At 38.9% G+C, this 14,681-nt stretch overlaps 1 protein-coding gene across 2 annotated transcripts in view; it reads right to left on the reverse strand.

The window, feature by feature from the left end:
- Positions 1-2,531: 2,531 nt before the first annotated feature.
- Positions 2,532-14,681, reverse strand: part of b3gat2 (beta-1,3-glucuronyltransferase 2 (glucuronosyltransferase S)) — a 110,087-nt gene continuing 97,937 nt past the window's right edge. Inside the window, exons 4-5 of one of the 2 annotated variants that reach the window (XM_057847624.1) lie at positions 5,832-5,933; positions 2,532-5,730 (exon numbers count right to left, since the gene is read on the reverse strand). In XM_057847624.1, the coding sequence (XP_057703607.1) occupies positions 5,847-5,933 (87 nt within the window). In that variant the 3' untranslated portion in view covers positions 2,532-5,730; positions 5,832-5,846. Of the gene's footprint in view, positions 5,934-14,681 lie in introns of both variants that reach the window. The other variant, XM_057847623.1, reaches the window with a different exon arrangement.

Below are 14,681 nucleotides of genomic sequence, written 5' to 3' on the forward strand. Positions count from 1 at the left end.
CATAGTGATTCACTGTAGTGCACTTTAAGTACTTCTGCGCGAGCACTGTATCTTAAGTGCTTTCTGGTTCTGTCCCAAAGTCTGTCGTCGGAAATAAGTGAATTAAGAGTATCTATTGTCAACTGAAGGGTGTTTACCAAATTTCTTACTCCCTCACATACATAGTTGAGTGTTTATCAAGTGTTCTGCAATCCCATTTTCATTGTGTGTCCTGTTGCGTGCCGTGAAAGAGAAGCACAATTAGTGAGAAGCAAATAAACCTGGATGGCCATTCAGAGAACTGTATAAAGATGCTGGATTGGTCCCATCATTGCTATTGATTTGATGCTAAGGGTAAAAGGAACAGTATCAAAATAGACACCTAAAAAAAATATATATTAAATTTGCTGCCACATTGGTGCAGAGAATCACTTTCACTTGTTACAGGGTCTCTCTGCAATGCAATAAATGTTCACTGTTAAGCTTTCTAACTGTGTGAATGGCGCATCAACACCTGACATGTCCTCCAGGGTTATTTATATTTGTGTTTACATTTTCTGGTGCCTAATACAAAACACGTCTCCTTGCATTAATACCGTAAATGTATCCGTTCATCATTGTCCAAAGACTACCGGTATAATTCCGCTGTATAAATACATACTGTTTTGTTGTTTGGAAATTCCATTTTAATCGTATTGGTCCCCAGGGTTTACCAGATGAAACATTTGGAATAAAGGATGTTGAATCCTTGATTTAATGGTGTTGCTGTTTTTTGTTTACTATTAGTATATGGTGGAAAACACAGAGAAGGCTGAAAATGCAGTTTCTGCTCTTGCACCCCTCTTTAAAATAAACTGCTGTATTCTAGGCCAAAAGAACTACTGTTTGATAAAACAATATGTCTATATGCTTCCATAGCAGTTTCATGGCGCATTAAGCCCCCAAACTATTTTTAATTTGTCCGTTTTACCCTGGAGACCCCCATTTACGGACAGTGCGCAACCGCTTTTGTTTTAACCCAGCCATAAAAAGAAGGTAAGTAATTATATTATACGAAATGTCTATCATTTTTAGCTTACAATTATTAACTGATGTCTAATATTTAGTTTAAAAAGAAAGACTTTTAGAAATTATTCACTTGCATATTTTAAACTTTTAAACAAATTACTAGGGTTATTCCGATCATGTTTTTTTGCTCCCAATCCAATCCCGATCATTCCCGATAATTTTTCCCGATCATATACATTTTGGCAATGCATTAAGAAAAAAATGAATAAAACTCGGACAAATATATACATTCAACATACAGTACATAGGTACTGTATTTGTTTATTATGACAATAAATCCTCCAGATGGCATTTACATTATTAACATTCTTTCTGTGAGAGGGATCCACGGATAGAAAGACTTGTAACTCTGTATATTGTGACTAAATATTGCCATCTAGTGTATTTGTTGAGCTTTCAGTAAATGATACTGTAGCCATGTCCAAATGCATGATGGGAAGTGGAACCGTGACTGTGCGTAGTGCTACCAATTGATAATACCAATTGATTTGGACAAATCGGGGGTCTCAGAGCAGAACTTCAAGTCACCTGAGTGTTTTCCGCCATATATTTCTTTATCCTGTAGTAATGTATTTAGGCCACTTTCACATCAGACCAAGAGGAACAGGGTCCCTAACACCTGCAGATGAGTTGTTGAAAAGCTTCAGCATTCACACTGCTCCAACCAAACTTTCCAAGGCGCATCACGTGGACAATAGGCACACTCATTGATTGGACAAATAGAAGAGGAGGGACGGGAGGGAGCGTGCAGCTTCACGGTGTAGTCCTCTGATGGTACACGTAATGTAGCATGAATAAAGTTGCCGCTTGACCAGATTGAGATTGAAGAGGTGGGGGGTCAGCCTGTTAGTGCTCAGACCATACACCGCACTCTACATCAAATTAGTGTGCAAAGCTGTCACCCCAGGAGGAAGCCTCTTCTGAAGACGGTACACAAGAAAGCCTGCCCGTCTCATCAGACCATAGGACATGGTTCTAGTAATCCATGTGCTTTGTTGACATGTCTTGAGCAAACTGTTTGTGGGCTTTCTTGTGTACTGTCTTCAGTAGAGGCTTCCTCCTGGGGTGACAGCCATGCACACCAATTTGATGTAGAGTGCGACGTATGGTCTGAGCACTAGCAGGCTGACCCCGCACCTCTTCAATCTCTGCAGCAAGGCTGACAGCACTCCTGTAACGTGTCACATGACATTTTAGAGGGAAAATGACGAGCAGTACTCAATTTGGACATTTAGGGATGTACGTAGTTTCTAAGGGGCATACCCACTTTTTTGCCAGGGGTTTGGATATTAATGGCTATATTTTGAGTTATTTTGAGGGGAAAATAAATGAACTCTATTATATAAGCTGCACACAGACTACTTTTCATTGTGTCAAAGTGTCATTTTGTCAGTGTTGTCCCATGAAAAGATATACTTAAATAGGGTATGCATTGTGTTACTAAAAGGGAGGAGGGGGGGGGGGGTTGTTAAAAGCGCAAACTGACGACAATAGACGTCCAATACATTTTGGCCTGGCAGTGAATGAATGAGTTATGATGGGGAAAAACACAAGGCATCACTAAAAAGTTACACATTAAATTTTTATTCATAATTATGAATAAAGACATCACATAATCTGGAAAAAACTAAAACTGAGTTACTAAAGGCAGAAATTGTCTTTGAGACTTTGATGGTGATGAAAAATCTTATTTCTGTGTATTAGGTACTGCGCAAGTATGCTAGCAACAAAACAATCAATTGACCGGTAGTTGTTTTACATTCACAAACGGTAATATTAAAAAAAAAAATAAAAAAATCACATCTTGTATGTAATTTTAACAATCTTGGTAGACATCAGCAGTCAAGACGATGAATCAACTTGTCGTTTTAATTCACATGGGCGTTAGCATCAAAGGTAAGCTTTGTCAAGCGGTCATGTAAATTCCATGACCTTTTCATAAGGGCACCTCAAGCCTTACTGCATGAGCCATTTCACAAATTAATAAATTCCTACTGAAAATCATCCTCTTCCTTTTTTCTATTACTAAAACACACATATGTCTCTCTCTCTGTTAGAAATGGACATTTGACAACATTTACTTGATGGACAAACTCCCATTTACTGAGCTTCACTTACATACCAGTTTTGCATTCAGCAAAATATTGTTGCAAAGAGTTTATGCGGGTTTTGCGTCACTTACATTCCTGTTTTGCATTAAGCAAAATATTGTTGCAAGAGTTTATGCGGGTTTTGCGTCAATTTTGACATAAGCTCCAAAATGCCATTAACTCTCACAGTGCCTTTGACAGTGATAGACATCCAATCCAATTGGAAAAATTTCCATAGATTTCTGTTATACCCTCTGTCTCCATGTATTTCGCCATCGTTTGTGTTCTAATATCTAACCTTTTATACAGGGTTCCCACTGTTCTTTAAAAAGTCTGAAAATGTCTTAAATTTAACATCTGGATAATCAGGGTCTTAAATTGTCTTACATTTAGTGGAAAATTGCTGTCGGTAATAAATTTCCTGACGATGTGTTTAATGCCAGTGAAATCCCTATAGTACGCCGTAAAACTTCTAATGGTGTGTATTTGTTTTATTAGTGCTTGTGCACGAAATACGACAGTTTGGGAATAATATGTTTTACCGTACATTGTCCTCAACCTCACCATACGTCAGCAATCTGTTGCCATGACGCCATTTCGTGGTTGTTCACGGTAGTATAGGTGAGCGGGAATATGCAGAGGTGTGGAAGTGTAAATTTAATCGAAAATGAATGGAGGATGGTTTATTTAAGACTTGGTTGGCCCCTGGTAAAAATAATAGCCTTGCAAAAAGACTTTTTTGTTTGGGACAATGGGGGTCGAAGCCGTCGAATCGCACATGAGAGGAGAAAAAAAACACCAGCGGTCTGTGGCAGCAGCTCTGTGTTTTAAGTGAAATAAAATTGTATTTTTTTCTTCAGAAATTGCTGGGACATACAGTATTTTGGTCTTAAATTATATTTTTAAAGGGAACCTCGGACTTAAAAAATTGTAGGCTCTAATAAGCTATAATTGTTTTCTTTTACTAAAATTTGTTATTAGAAACACATACAGTATATTATTGCCATTGATTTAAAAATCTGTTTCATTTAGTACATGCACATGTGACCTAAGGGAGGCGCCATGTTTTACGCACGCTGGGGGTGATGACACGTTTGGGCTGGACTGGGAGAATAGCTGTGCAAGTTAGTATGATGACTGGCATGATTTTGTCACATTCTGCTGCTGGTCAGATTGTTTTGTTACAGAGCTGTGTGATGAGTTCCCAATGTCGTAGTTGCATCCAATTTCAGCTCATCAATTTCAACCGATCCTAGGCGGCTTGCAGAGATATTGAGTTGCTGCTATAAGACAGTTTGTACAGTATATCCCTTCGCTGCTAGTTGCATCATTGCCTTGTTTTTTTCGTTTGTCTGCCTCTCACCGCGGTTTTCTATCATTTTTTTGTTTGTTTGTTTTTAAATTGATACCGATCTGCTGTTACGGACCCTATTTGTGTCTGTCCTTTCACGATCGTGTGTTTTTTTTTGTGTGTGTTCAATAACCCTTTTTACGCAATCCCTATGTTGTTGTCTGCTTGGTGTCTGAAGTGAGCCGCGTTTTCTAATTCCGTGGTCAAGCCAGCAACACTTTCTTTTCAGGTGTGTTTCCCTTTCAGGTTTTGCCACACAAACAGACAATGCATGTGGGTTGCGATTGCCTCATAAGGCAAATCATGAGTCTAACATCACACGGTAGTCCTGTGGTCTACACGCTTCTCTGTCGCAAGGGAAATGTGGATTCGAATCTTGCTGGAGACCTTCGTTTACGGTCATCGCTTTTGCTGCTCGTTTTGTGAAATATCGACACTGATGGCAGAACCGATGACATGTTTATGCAACTAACAAGTGACACTTTGGGAGTAGGGCAGCGATGTCCAGTGACGTCACCGCCCAAAGAGCACTGCGTCGTCAACTACAATGGCCACCTACTCGTTAAACAAATTTTTCAAATTTTATAAAAACAAATACATTGAGAAGGGGTTTGAATATCAAATTATTATAACTCATACTAACATTTATCTTTTAAGAATTACAAATCTTTCTGTCCCTCGTTCCCTTTAAAATGTTTTAAAAAGCATTACATTTGACGTTTAAAATGATGGTATTTACTGTAATTGGCTGCCATTTTAACTGGAAAGGCTGGCATTTGCATTGGATTGGACGTCTGTCGCTGTCATTGGTGGTATAAATTAGTTTAACCAACTCATCAATATATGATTATCTTTTCTCTATGTCAATACAAATGAAGAAACACCCCGTTATAAAATACAATTATAGAGAATTCATGCATTTTCCAAAATATTTATCCCATGATCATTAACTCTGAGAATGTTACAGTAGCAGTGTCAGACAATGTTGGCAAGTACCTTTAAACAAACCACTAGTCTTGATTGTTTAGACATCACAGTATTACACACCACCGAGAGGGTTTGGAATCACATTTAAACTTTACCATGAGTGCTTTTCCCTTATTTTTCCCCTAGAGTGAAAGAAATGCACAGTTCTAATTGTCTTCTATGGGATGATTGGTGGTGTATTGGTCAATCCTGCAGACTTTCCGTTGCTTGCCGTCCATGTCCCGTTGTTGATGTTTTAACTGATGCACTCCCTCACTGTAATGTTGTTATCCATGGAGGAGAGTGAGCAATATGCCAGAATCAAGGTTCAGCTGAGAAACGTAGAAAATCCAGAATCCTTTTGTGGTTTAACATACCCTTCTTTTCATAGCTCACACCTCGATGACCACCGTGTCCTTAGGATGTTTTGACTCATTTCCGAGTTTTGGTTTCTCAGTACGCGTATGCCAAACCAGCACCTGGTGGGGAAGCAAAAAAAAAACAAAAAAAAAGTTGAATTACTAAAAAGCAATATCACGTTTGTGTAAATGCAGGAACATAGACTTCACTATCAGTTGACGAGACCGCTTCTACAGACATTGTGCCACAGCTTCTCGTCGGGGGCCAGGCCATGCAGAGCTCGTGGCAACTTTCACTGCAATAAACTCAGGCTACGGCTACACTAGGACGGGTAATGTCCTTAAACGTGTAATTAGTTCGACCAGAGATCCCCAACCACTGGGCCGGGGACCGGTACCGGTCCGTGGCGCATTTGCTACCGGGCCTCAGAAATAATAAATCATTTGTTAACGACCGCAATCTGGCCTGTACCTCTTGACACATTAATATGACTAATCTGAGTAGAGATTTGTTTAGGTCGTCATCTAGGTGTTGGTCCTCATTACTGGTGAGTTTGCACACCTACAGCAGCCCAACGTCAGTCAATGTAAACAGTAACGTTACTTGCTGTTAGCTGTGTGCTGCGGGCGGCACACCTCAGCAATGGCCGACACGGTACTCCCAGTAGTCTTGTCCTCAATAATGAAGTAGGCGCATTAGAGTTGTTCCTGGTTATAATAAGCCAAGACTTTAGTGACGATGACTGAAAAATATGTCTTTGGACAGCTTTTTTACCGTGAAAGGTGACCTACTGAGCCAGAAGAGGAGCGTACAACCAAGTCAATTCTGCATAATATGTGGCTAAAAGCATAGGCGGATCTACTATTCAGGCGAAGTAGGCAATCGCCCTAGGCCCCCAACCAGTAGGGGGCCCCCAACCAGCTGCCGTTGCCCCAACGAGCAAGGGCTTGGGCCACCGGAGCCAGCAGCACCCCCAACCATTCGTCATGTATAATTATGTCAGCATACCAAACAAACAAATAACAAAACAAAAAAGAAAGCCACTTGAATGCTGCATTTATATTATACCCCCCCCCCACACACACACACACGCACTACAATGGACTGTTCCACGACGACGGACTGAGTATCAGTCGCTTAGCTTTATTTAGTGCTGTTTAGCTTAGCTTAGCTCCGTTTAGCATAGCTTAACTCTGCTTAGCTGTTCGTTAGCTTCACGTAGCTCTCCCGCGTTTTTCACGCCACTAAGCTCGCTATTTTTACAGCTCACTTGCTACTTTGCACGTCGGCCATCGTTTATGTCGAACACATGAGCGAACGTGCTCTCCATGAGAGCCAAAGTGCAGTGAGTGAGGGAGACGTTGAGACATTGACTTTCTTCTTCACACCGAACATAAAATACACGACAGCACACCCTGTGGCGAAACAATGCAGTACAGTTCCAATCAGTCATACAATAACACTCAACAGCTGGTTAACGGCATTTGCTAACGAAAAAAAAAAATCTATTAGTGACACCACAAGCAATGACGAAGAATGTTTTTTTTTTACGGAGTGTAAAGCTTTCATTTAGCAGTTTCGTGAACGTACCTCCGGTGAACATTTCAAAATGAGCACGTCATGTTTGTCATATAAATAACGATTTCTGGAGTTAATCTCACATACTTCAGAATTAATATTATAATATGTAGAGTAAATACTACAGAATACAGATTCTACTCTAAGAATAGCTTTCAAATGACATGCTTTATGACAAATATGATTGGCAATGAATAATTATTATAATTATTATACTACTATTATATATAGTAGTATACTATAATAATAATGCTAGATTTTTTAAAGAATTGTTTTGAATAATGTTGGAAAGGCAAAGTCAGTGTTCTGAATGTTTACTTTCCATCCTTTTGCACTAGTACATGCTATCAGCATTTAACCTCATTGTTTATTTGTGAATTATTGTTGTTTACATGATTATTTGTACTTTAATAAAGAATTGAAGTGTTCCAAAATGGTTTTGTGTATTAATAAGTGTCAACAAAAATGTCTTTGCTAAATTAGTAAAAAAAAAAAAAAAAAATATATATATATATATATATATATATATATATACTAGATTAGTCGACTAATCGTAAAACTAGTTGGCTGACTAATCAGGAGAAAATTTGTCATTTAGGATAGTCGTAGTGTACCGTAACATATTTCCTCCACACCTTTCTCACCTTTTTAACCCCTGACCCATGAAGAGGGCCTCTGCATATGTTCGCCTTAGGTCCCAAATTTGCAATGTCCGCCACTAAAAGCTAGCAAACGAGGCAACAAAAGCAAATGGACTGAGAGCATCATAACTCGTGAAAAACCATATTTCTAAAGCCAAGAAACCTTTCACAATTGGAGTTCTCTTCATTCCTGCGACAAAGGATATTTGCCATTAAGTTTTAGGAAGAGGCCGCTGTTTAAAAAAATGGTTGGTTCAGCGTTTGGAGTATATATTACATTTTCCCTGCACTTAATGTTAGTTTTTAGCCCCGTCATGTTATTCTAAATTTACTGTAATTTTCTGTCACACATTGCCGGTCCCTGAAAAAAAGGCTCAAGTCACACTGGTCCGTGGCGCAAAAAAGGTTGGGGACTACTGAGTTAGACTATACGGCAGGGGTCATGAATTAAAAATCCTCTGGGTCCGAAATTAAAAAATTACAACAATCTCGGGTCCGGAAATACTTTTAATCCTTCTTTTTTTCCAAAAAACACAAACGTATCTTTACGTGGCCATGCTGATAATTACAACATTCAAAAATGTAAATAAAATATAAAAAATAAATTTATAGTAAGTAATAAATAATTTTTAATAATAATGAATTAGTAATGAATAATAAAGCGATCATATTGAGCCCTTAATTCCGCTATTTTTTGAGAATAGATGGCAGAGTTCATAGGGAAACTTTGTGAAAAAGTGCGTGCTTCGTTTCATAGTGCCTTTTCAAATGACTGCTTTTTGCAAGCGCTTCTGTTGTCCGGCCATTCCTTACTATGCGGCGAAACGTCTACACAACACTCAGCGCACTTGCGCAAGCATCCGCACGCATGCGCACATCAATTAGAAGCGGCGAGTACTCACTATTTTTGTTATTATTTTTTTTTTTAGAACCTTTTCATTGCCTGAAAAATACTTTTAACCATTGTGGTTTTTTGTGTTAGCTTTGAAGCAGCTGACCACATTAGTCACGAAGCGTATTTAAACCGTCCTTATTTGGTATAACTGCATTTAAGTATTTTCTTAAGGCATTTTTTTAGTACGTTCTGCCTGTATGCATCCAAACAAAACAAGTTTAGCGCGCACGGTAGTACTTTGGGTGTCAAATTCGGCTAATGTAGGACATTTCGCCGATGTAGCAGATTTTGGCAGAACACCGTCTCTGAACAGATGAGGCATAGCGGTCTTGTACTCCCGCCAGGTAAAATGAACAAAAATGTGTTGGTCTACTCCTCCTTAAACACTCTGTTTTCTGCATCAATCTTGCGTAGTTTTGAGCACGCCATTTGCCGTACCTTTTCGCCTCTTCCTCCAACTTCATTCGGCTCAGTTTTTGGCTGTCACTCCGCGGAGTCTGGAAAGCGAGTGTGAGACATGCTGTTCCAAAAATAACTTTCAAATGCTTTACTTAAGGTTTTTGTTTGTTGCCCACCTCCGCTCTGCAAACCCGGTAAAAAAAAAAAAATGTTTTGTTGTTGCAACGCATATTAGTCCGGACAGCTTGAGATCCGGTCCAGACAGCTTGGGGGTCCGGAACCGGACCAAGGTCCATAGTTCCGTGACCTCTGATATACGGCATGTCGGCTACAGTAATCTGCCTCTTAAGGCTGGGTTATGCTCCTGCTGCAGACCTGCGCCGTCACTGCAGACCCGATTTACGACCCTCAGCCTAGCCTTTCGCGTTCCTTCACAATTTTCTGACTTCGCGTCGCGTCAACGCGTGTGATGTGGTGGAAAGGGACTGTGATTGGGCCGCTCAGACTGTTGTTTTCGATTCAGCACGAAATCACCGCCATTGTCAAACATTATTTTGCTTCACGCAAAAATGGACCAAGCCGACGATAGTATCAAAATATTGCTATTAATCCTGAAAATATAAATGGTAAATGGTGTTATACTTGTATAGCGCTTTTCCACCTTAAGGTGCTCAAAGCGCTTTACACTACATCGTCATCTACCTACTGGTGACGCAGCACCAGGAGCAATGTGGGGTGATTATCTCTGCATTTGGTGATTTTTAGCCTAAAATCTGAGAATTTTATTGCCATTTTAAGTTTTACATTTCTAGAAAAAAATAATAAATGGGATTTTATTAGGGAACGACTTTGAATTTTTTAATGCCACTGCTCATGGAGACTCATACAAGAGGTGCCTGTTATGTTTTTTTTCACTGGCGGCTTTGGATTTGAAAATATTTGAATTTGAAGTTTTTGAAAATAGGCGCCCTACGGCAGGGGTCCCCAAACTTTTTCTTTTGAGGGCCACATAACTTTTCCCTTCTCTGATGAGGAGCTGGGGTCAGTTTGTAACAGAAAAAGTGTGACGATTGCAGGAATGCCTGAATTTAAAAAAAAAAATATTGTTTTCCAGAACGTCACAATCAAATAACCCTTTCTGGATTCTTTAGGGAACAAAAGTAAATAAAATAAAAATAATAATATAGTATAATACAAAATAATATAATATAATACCGTATTAGCCCGAATATAAGACGGCCCGGATTATAAGATGACCCCCTCTTTTTCAAGACTCAAGTTTGAAAAAAAAAGACTTTTTGAACACCAAATTATTTTTTATACAGAAAATAATTACAGTACATCTGAAACAAATGATTATAACAATATATTTGAGGGGAAAAGCATGTTACTTTGCCTCATTCAAATTTTAATATCTGAACATTTAAATATGTAAACTAAAGTGAAATCACATTCATAAATGAACGGCTTCTGGTTTTTGAAATGTAAACAAACCAATCTATTGTGATAAAACAACAAAATTGCAAAAACTGCAGTAACCATGAAAGTGATGTCTAACTATAACTGTAGTCTTGAAACAAATCTGAGTAAGGAAAAACATTGCAATAAAATAATGCAAACTGGTTAAACTTGAGAGTAGCTTAGATCTGTCATGACAGAACATTACTCCTCAAGTTCAGCATTCGTTTCAATGATATCTGGCACCATCTAGCGTCGTAAATGGGTATAATGTCTAGATCCCGAATATAAGACGACTCCCGCTTTTTGAGTCTTATTTCAATGCAAAAAACACCGTCTTATATTCGGGCCAATACGGTATAATTTATAATAATAATAAAATAGATAATAACCAAATAACCCTCTCTGAGTTCTTCACAGAAAAAATCCAGGAAATAAATAACACTATAAAAAAAAAAAAATAATTAAAAAAAAAAAAAAAATCAAAATACTCTCAGTTTTGTTTCAGGGGGCCGGACCAAATGTGGAGGCGGGCCGTATCCGGTCCGCGGGCCATACTTTAGGGACCCCTGCCCTACGGAGTGGCCCCGCGCCCCATTTCTTGTCAACTTACCGTGAAGTCTATGTGCGGAGAGAAATAAAATGGAATACATAATTTCGCCTTCAAAATTTTCAATACAAGACCTTTTAATGCAGATCATTCCAAAAATGTGACACATGCAAAGATGGAAGCTTTCAACAAGCGCAGCAAGTTACATTTAATTAGATGCCTTTTTTTTTCTCTCACTCTCTCTAACTACAGCTAATTAGCTTATAATTCAGATTTATGCGACATTTGTGGCTCCAAAGCAACATTTTGCACTCTGAGACTCACAGGGGTTTGATTTATAGCCAGCTGCAAATACCACAAGTGTGTGTGGGGGCTTCTTCACTTGGAATATGTCACTTCCTGCCCACTGTGTCACTAATTGGTCCACTTTGCATACTTAACGAGACTAATGTAATGCTCACTAAGAACTATGCCAGAGCTGTGGGGACTGAATGTGTGCACGCACGCGCACTCAATGTATGTGTGTGCGGGTTCACCTGCACTAATCATGCACTTAAGGGTTTCTCCAGGAAAACCATGCACCTTTAAAAAAAAAAAATCACATTTGGCATGTCTGACTTTCTCTCTTATGGCTTTTCATGCCCTCCCTTTTTTTTTTTTTTCTCGTTCTCTTCTTCCCTGAGGCATTTGGGGGAAGCAAAGCTTTACCTGTTTTTTTTCCCTTAACAGCATACAGAGGAAGGAATAAAATCCCTTCCCATCAGAATCAGAAATTGAAGATAGCAAAAGAACCAACTCGATGTCTTTTAATATTAAAGTGTGTTATTGTCGCAAATTTATCAAAAAGTGAGAGGTGAAACCATGCTAGCCATGATAATATACAACCCCTAGCAAAAAGTATGGAATCACGAGCACTCAGACATTTTATCATGTAGAACAGATACTAAGATAAAAAGCTTGAAAAAAATAATGAATTTGTTCAGAAGTGCAACTCTGTAGCATTCAGAAACATTAAAAGAAATGAATAAAAAACATTGTGGTGGTCAGTAAATGTTAATTTTATAGCGCAAGTGCAGGGAAATATATATGGAATCTGTCAAACCTTTTCTTTTATCCCAGGCAATAGTCGGACGAAGGCGGAAGTGCTCGCTGAAACATGTCAGGTAAATAAAACCACCTACTATTGCCTGGGATAAAAGAAAAGGTTTGACGAATTTATAAGTGTAGGCAAAATGAACTCTATACAACTATATATGGAATCATTCTGAGGAAAAAATATGGAATCATGAGAAACAAAGAAATAACAATCAAAACACATCTCTAGTCTTTAGAAGCACCACCTGTGGCTTTTATGACAGCTTGCAGTCTCTGAGGCATGGACTTGATGAGTATTCTTCATCAGTTTGGTGCCAACTCTCTTTGATTGCAGTTGCCAGATCATCCTTGCAGGTCGGAGCCTTGCTGTGGACCATTTTTTTCAATTTCCACCACAAGTTATGAATAGGGTTGAGATCTGGGCTATTTACAGGCCATGACATTGACTGGATGAATCTTTCTCCCAGGAATTCTTTAACAGATTTAGCTCTGTGGCATTATGCATCGTCATCTTGGAAAATTACATATTTTCAATTGAAGGGATAAGAAAGGGGTCTAAAATGTCAATGTAAACTTGTGCACTCATTGAACATTTAACCACAGCCATCTCCCCAGTGCCTTTGCCTGGCATGTAGCCCCATATCATCAAGGACTGGGGGAATTTTTATGTCTTCTTCAGGCAGTCATCTTTGTAAATCTCACTGGAACAGCACCAAACGAAAGTTCCAGCATCATCACCTTGTCAAGAGTCAAGAATCTGCATTGGACAAAAAATGGTCCACAGAAAGACTCCGACCTTAAACGTAGGGCGGACAGGTATAAAAATAGTCAGCAAAGTACCCTAAAGAAAATTATCTGTCCCAGTGATGACGTAGCCTCAAACACGCTGCGTTTAACAACTGATTTAGGTGGAAACAGGACGGAAGTTTTAGTCCATACAAGCAGGCAGGAGAGTCTCAAGAGTCATTTGGTCGAGGATTCAAGGTAATTATGATATAAAATAGCACCATGCATGCTCTTTGAAACGTGAAAAAAATGAAATGAATGGAAAAAGTTAGCCTAACTTCAGTTTGGAATATTTACATAAAATGAATGATAACTGCCCGTTTTTATTTTAACCAATAATCTAGACTGTTTTACATTCATATCTATAGAAATTCTGGGATTTATGCATTTATATACAAGACTGTTAAACATAAAAAGGTCTTTGTTTTGTAATGGCCGCCATGTTGGATTTGGATCCATACACAGTATCGTAACTTTCAACTGTCGGCTATTACGTGTTTTATTTTATGTAACATTTCAATCTAAAAACGACGATGGCCAGATAGCCGGCAAGACTCGCAGAGGCATTAGCGACATTGGAATTTAACCTAAATAAGTTGTGATCGTATGTATATATAAAAAGGAAAACTTGATTATGTTGAGTAAAATTCACAGCCATCTCCCCAGTGCCTTTGCCTGGCATGCAGCCCCATATCGTCAAGGACTGAGGGAATTTTTATGTCTTCTTCAGGCAGTCATCTTTGTAAATCTCACTGGAACAGCACTAAACGAAAGTCCCAGCATCATCACCTTGTCAAGACTCTGCATTGGACAAAAATGGTCCACAGCAAGGCTTCGACCTGCAAGGATGATCTGGCAACCGCAATCAAAGAGAGTTGGCACCAAATTGATGAAGAATACTCAAGTCCATGCCTCAGAGACTGCAAGCTGTCATAAAAGCCAGACGTGGTGCTACTAAATACTAGAGATGTGTTTGTATTGTTATTTCTTTCTTTGTTTCTCCATTTCTTCACCACACACTCTAGTCTCACCAGCCGCCTCTCCCTCCCGCAAACTAGCGAGCTACCTGAAGGTGCTATTTTTAGCCTCCGCAATTAAGTGACGTTACGGTGACAAGTCGACGTCATGAAAAGACAAAAGCCCTCCGGGTTGCATTTTAGAAAGAAAGAAACTTGAAAAAGACAGGTTTGTTCTGACGAAAAATTTTAACTGCATAAACATGTATAGTTAGCGCAATTGTAAGCTAGCGGTTATTTACATAGTTTATATGACATACTGCTAAAGCTATATTATACTAGTCTGTATCATTAGCCAGGCTTGTTTTACAAATATTTTCAGTATTCAGCCAGCTGTGGATTAGGTTCAGTTAAATTTACTCCCCCTCCCATTTTACAGAAAGTTGGACAAATTGTATGGTGGACTAAAATTGTCTTGCTGATTTTCATGTGATGTGAAAAGTTAAATT

The sequence above is a fragment of the Corythoichthys intestinalis genome, chromosome 10 (assembly GCF_030265065.1).
Source record: "Corythoichthys intestinalis isolate RoL2023-P3 chromosome 10, ASM3026506v1, whole genome shotgun sequence".
Taxonomy (NCBI): Eukaryota; Metazoa; Chordata; class Actinopteri; order Syngnathiformes; family Syngnathidae; genus Corythoichthys; species Corythoichthys intestinalis.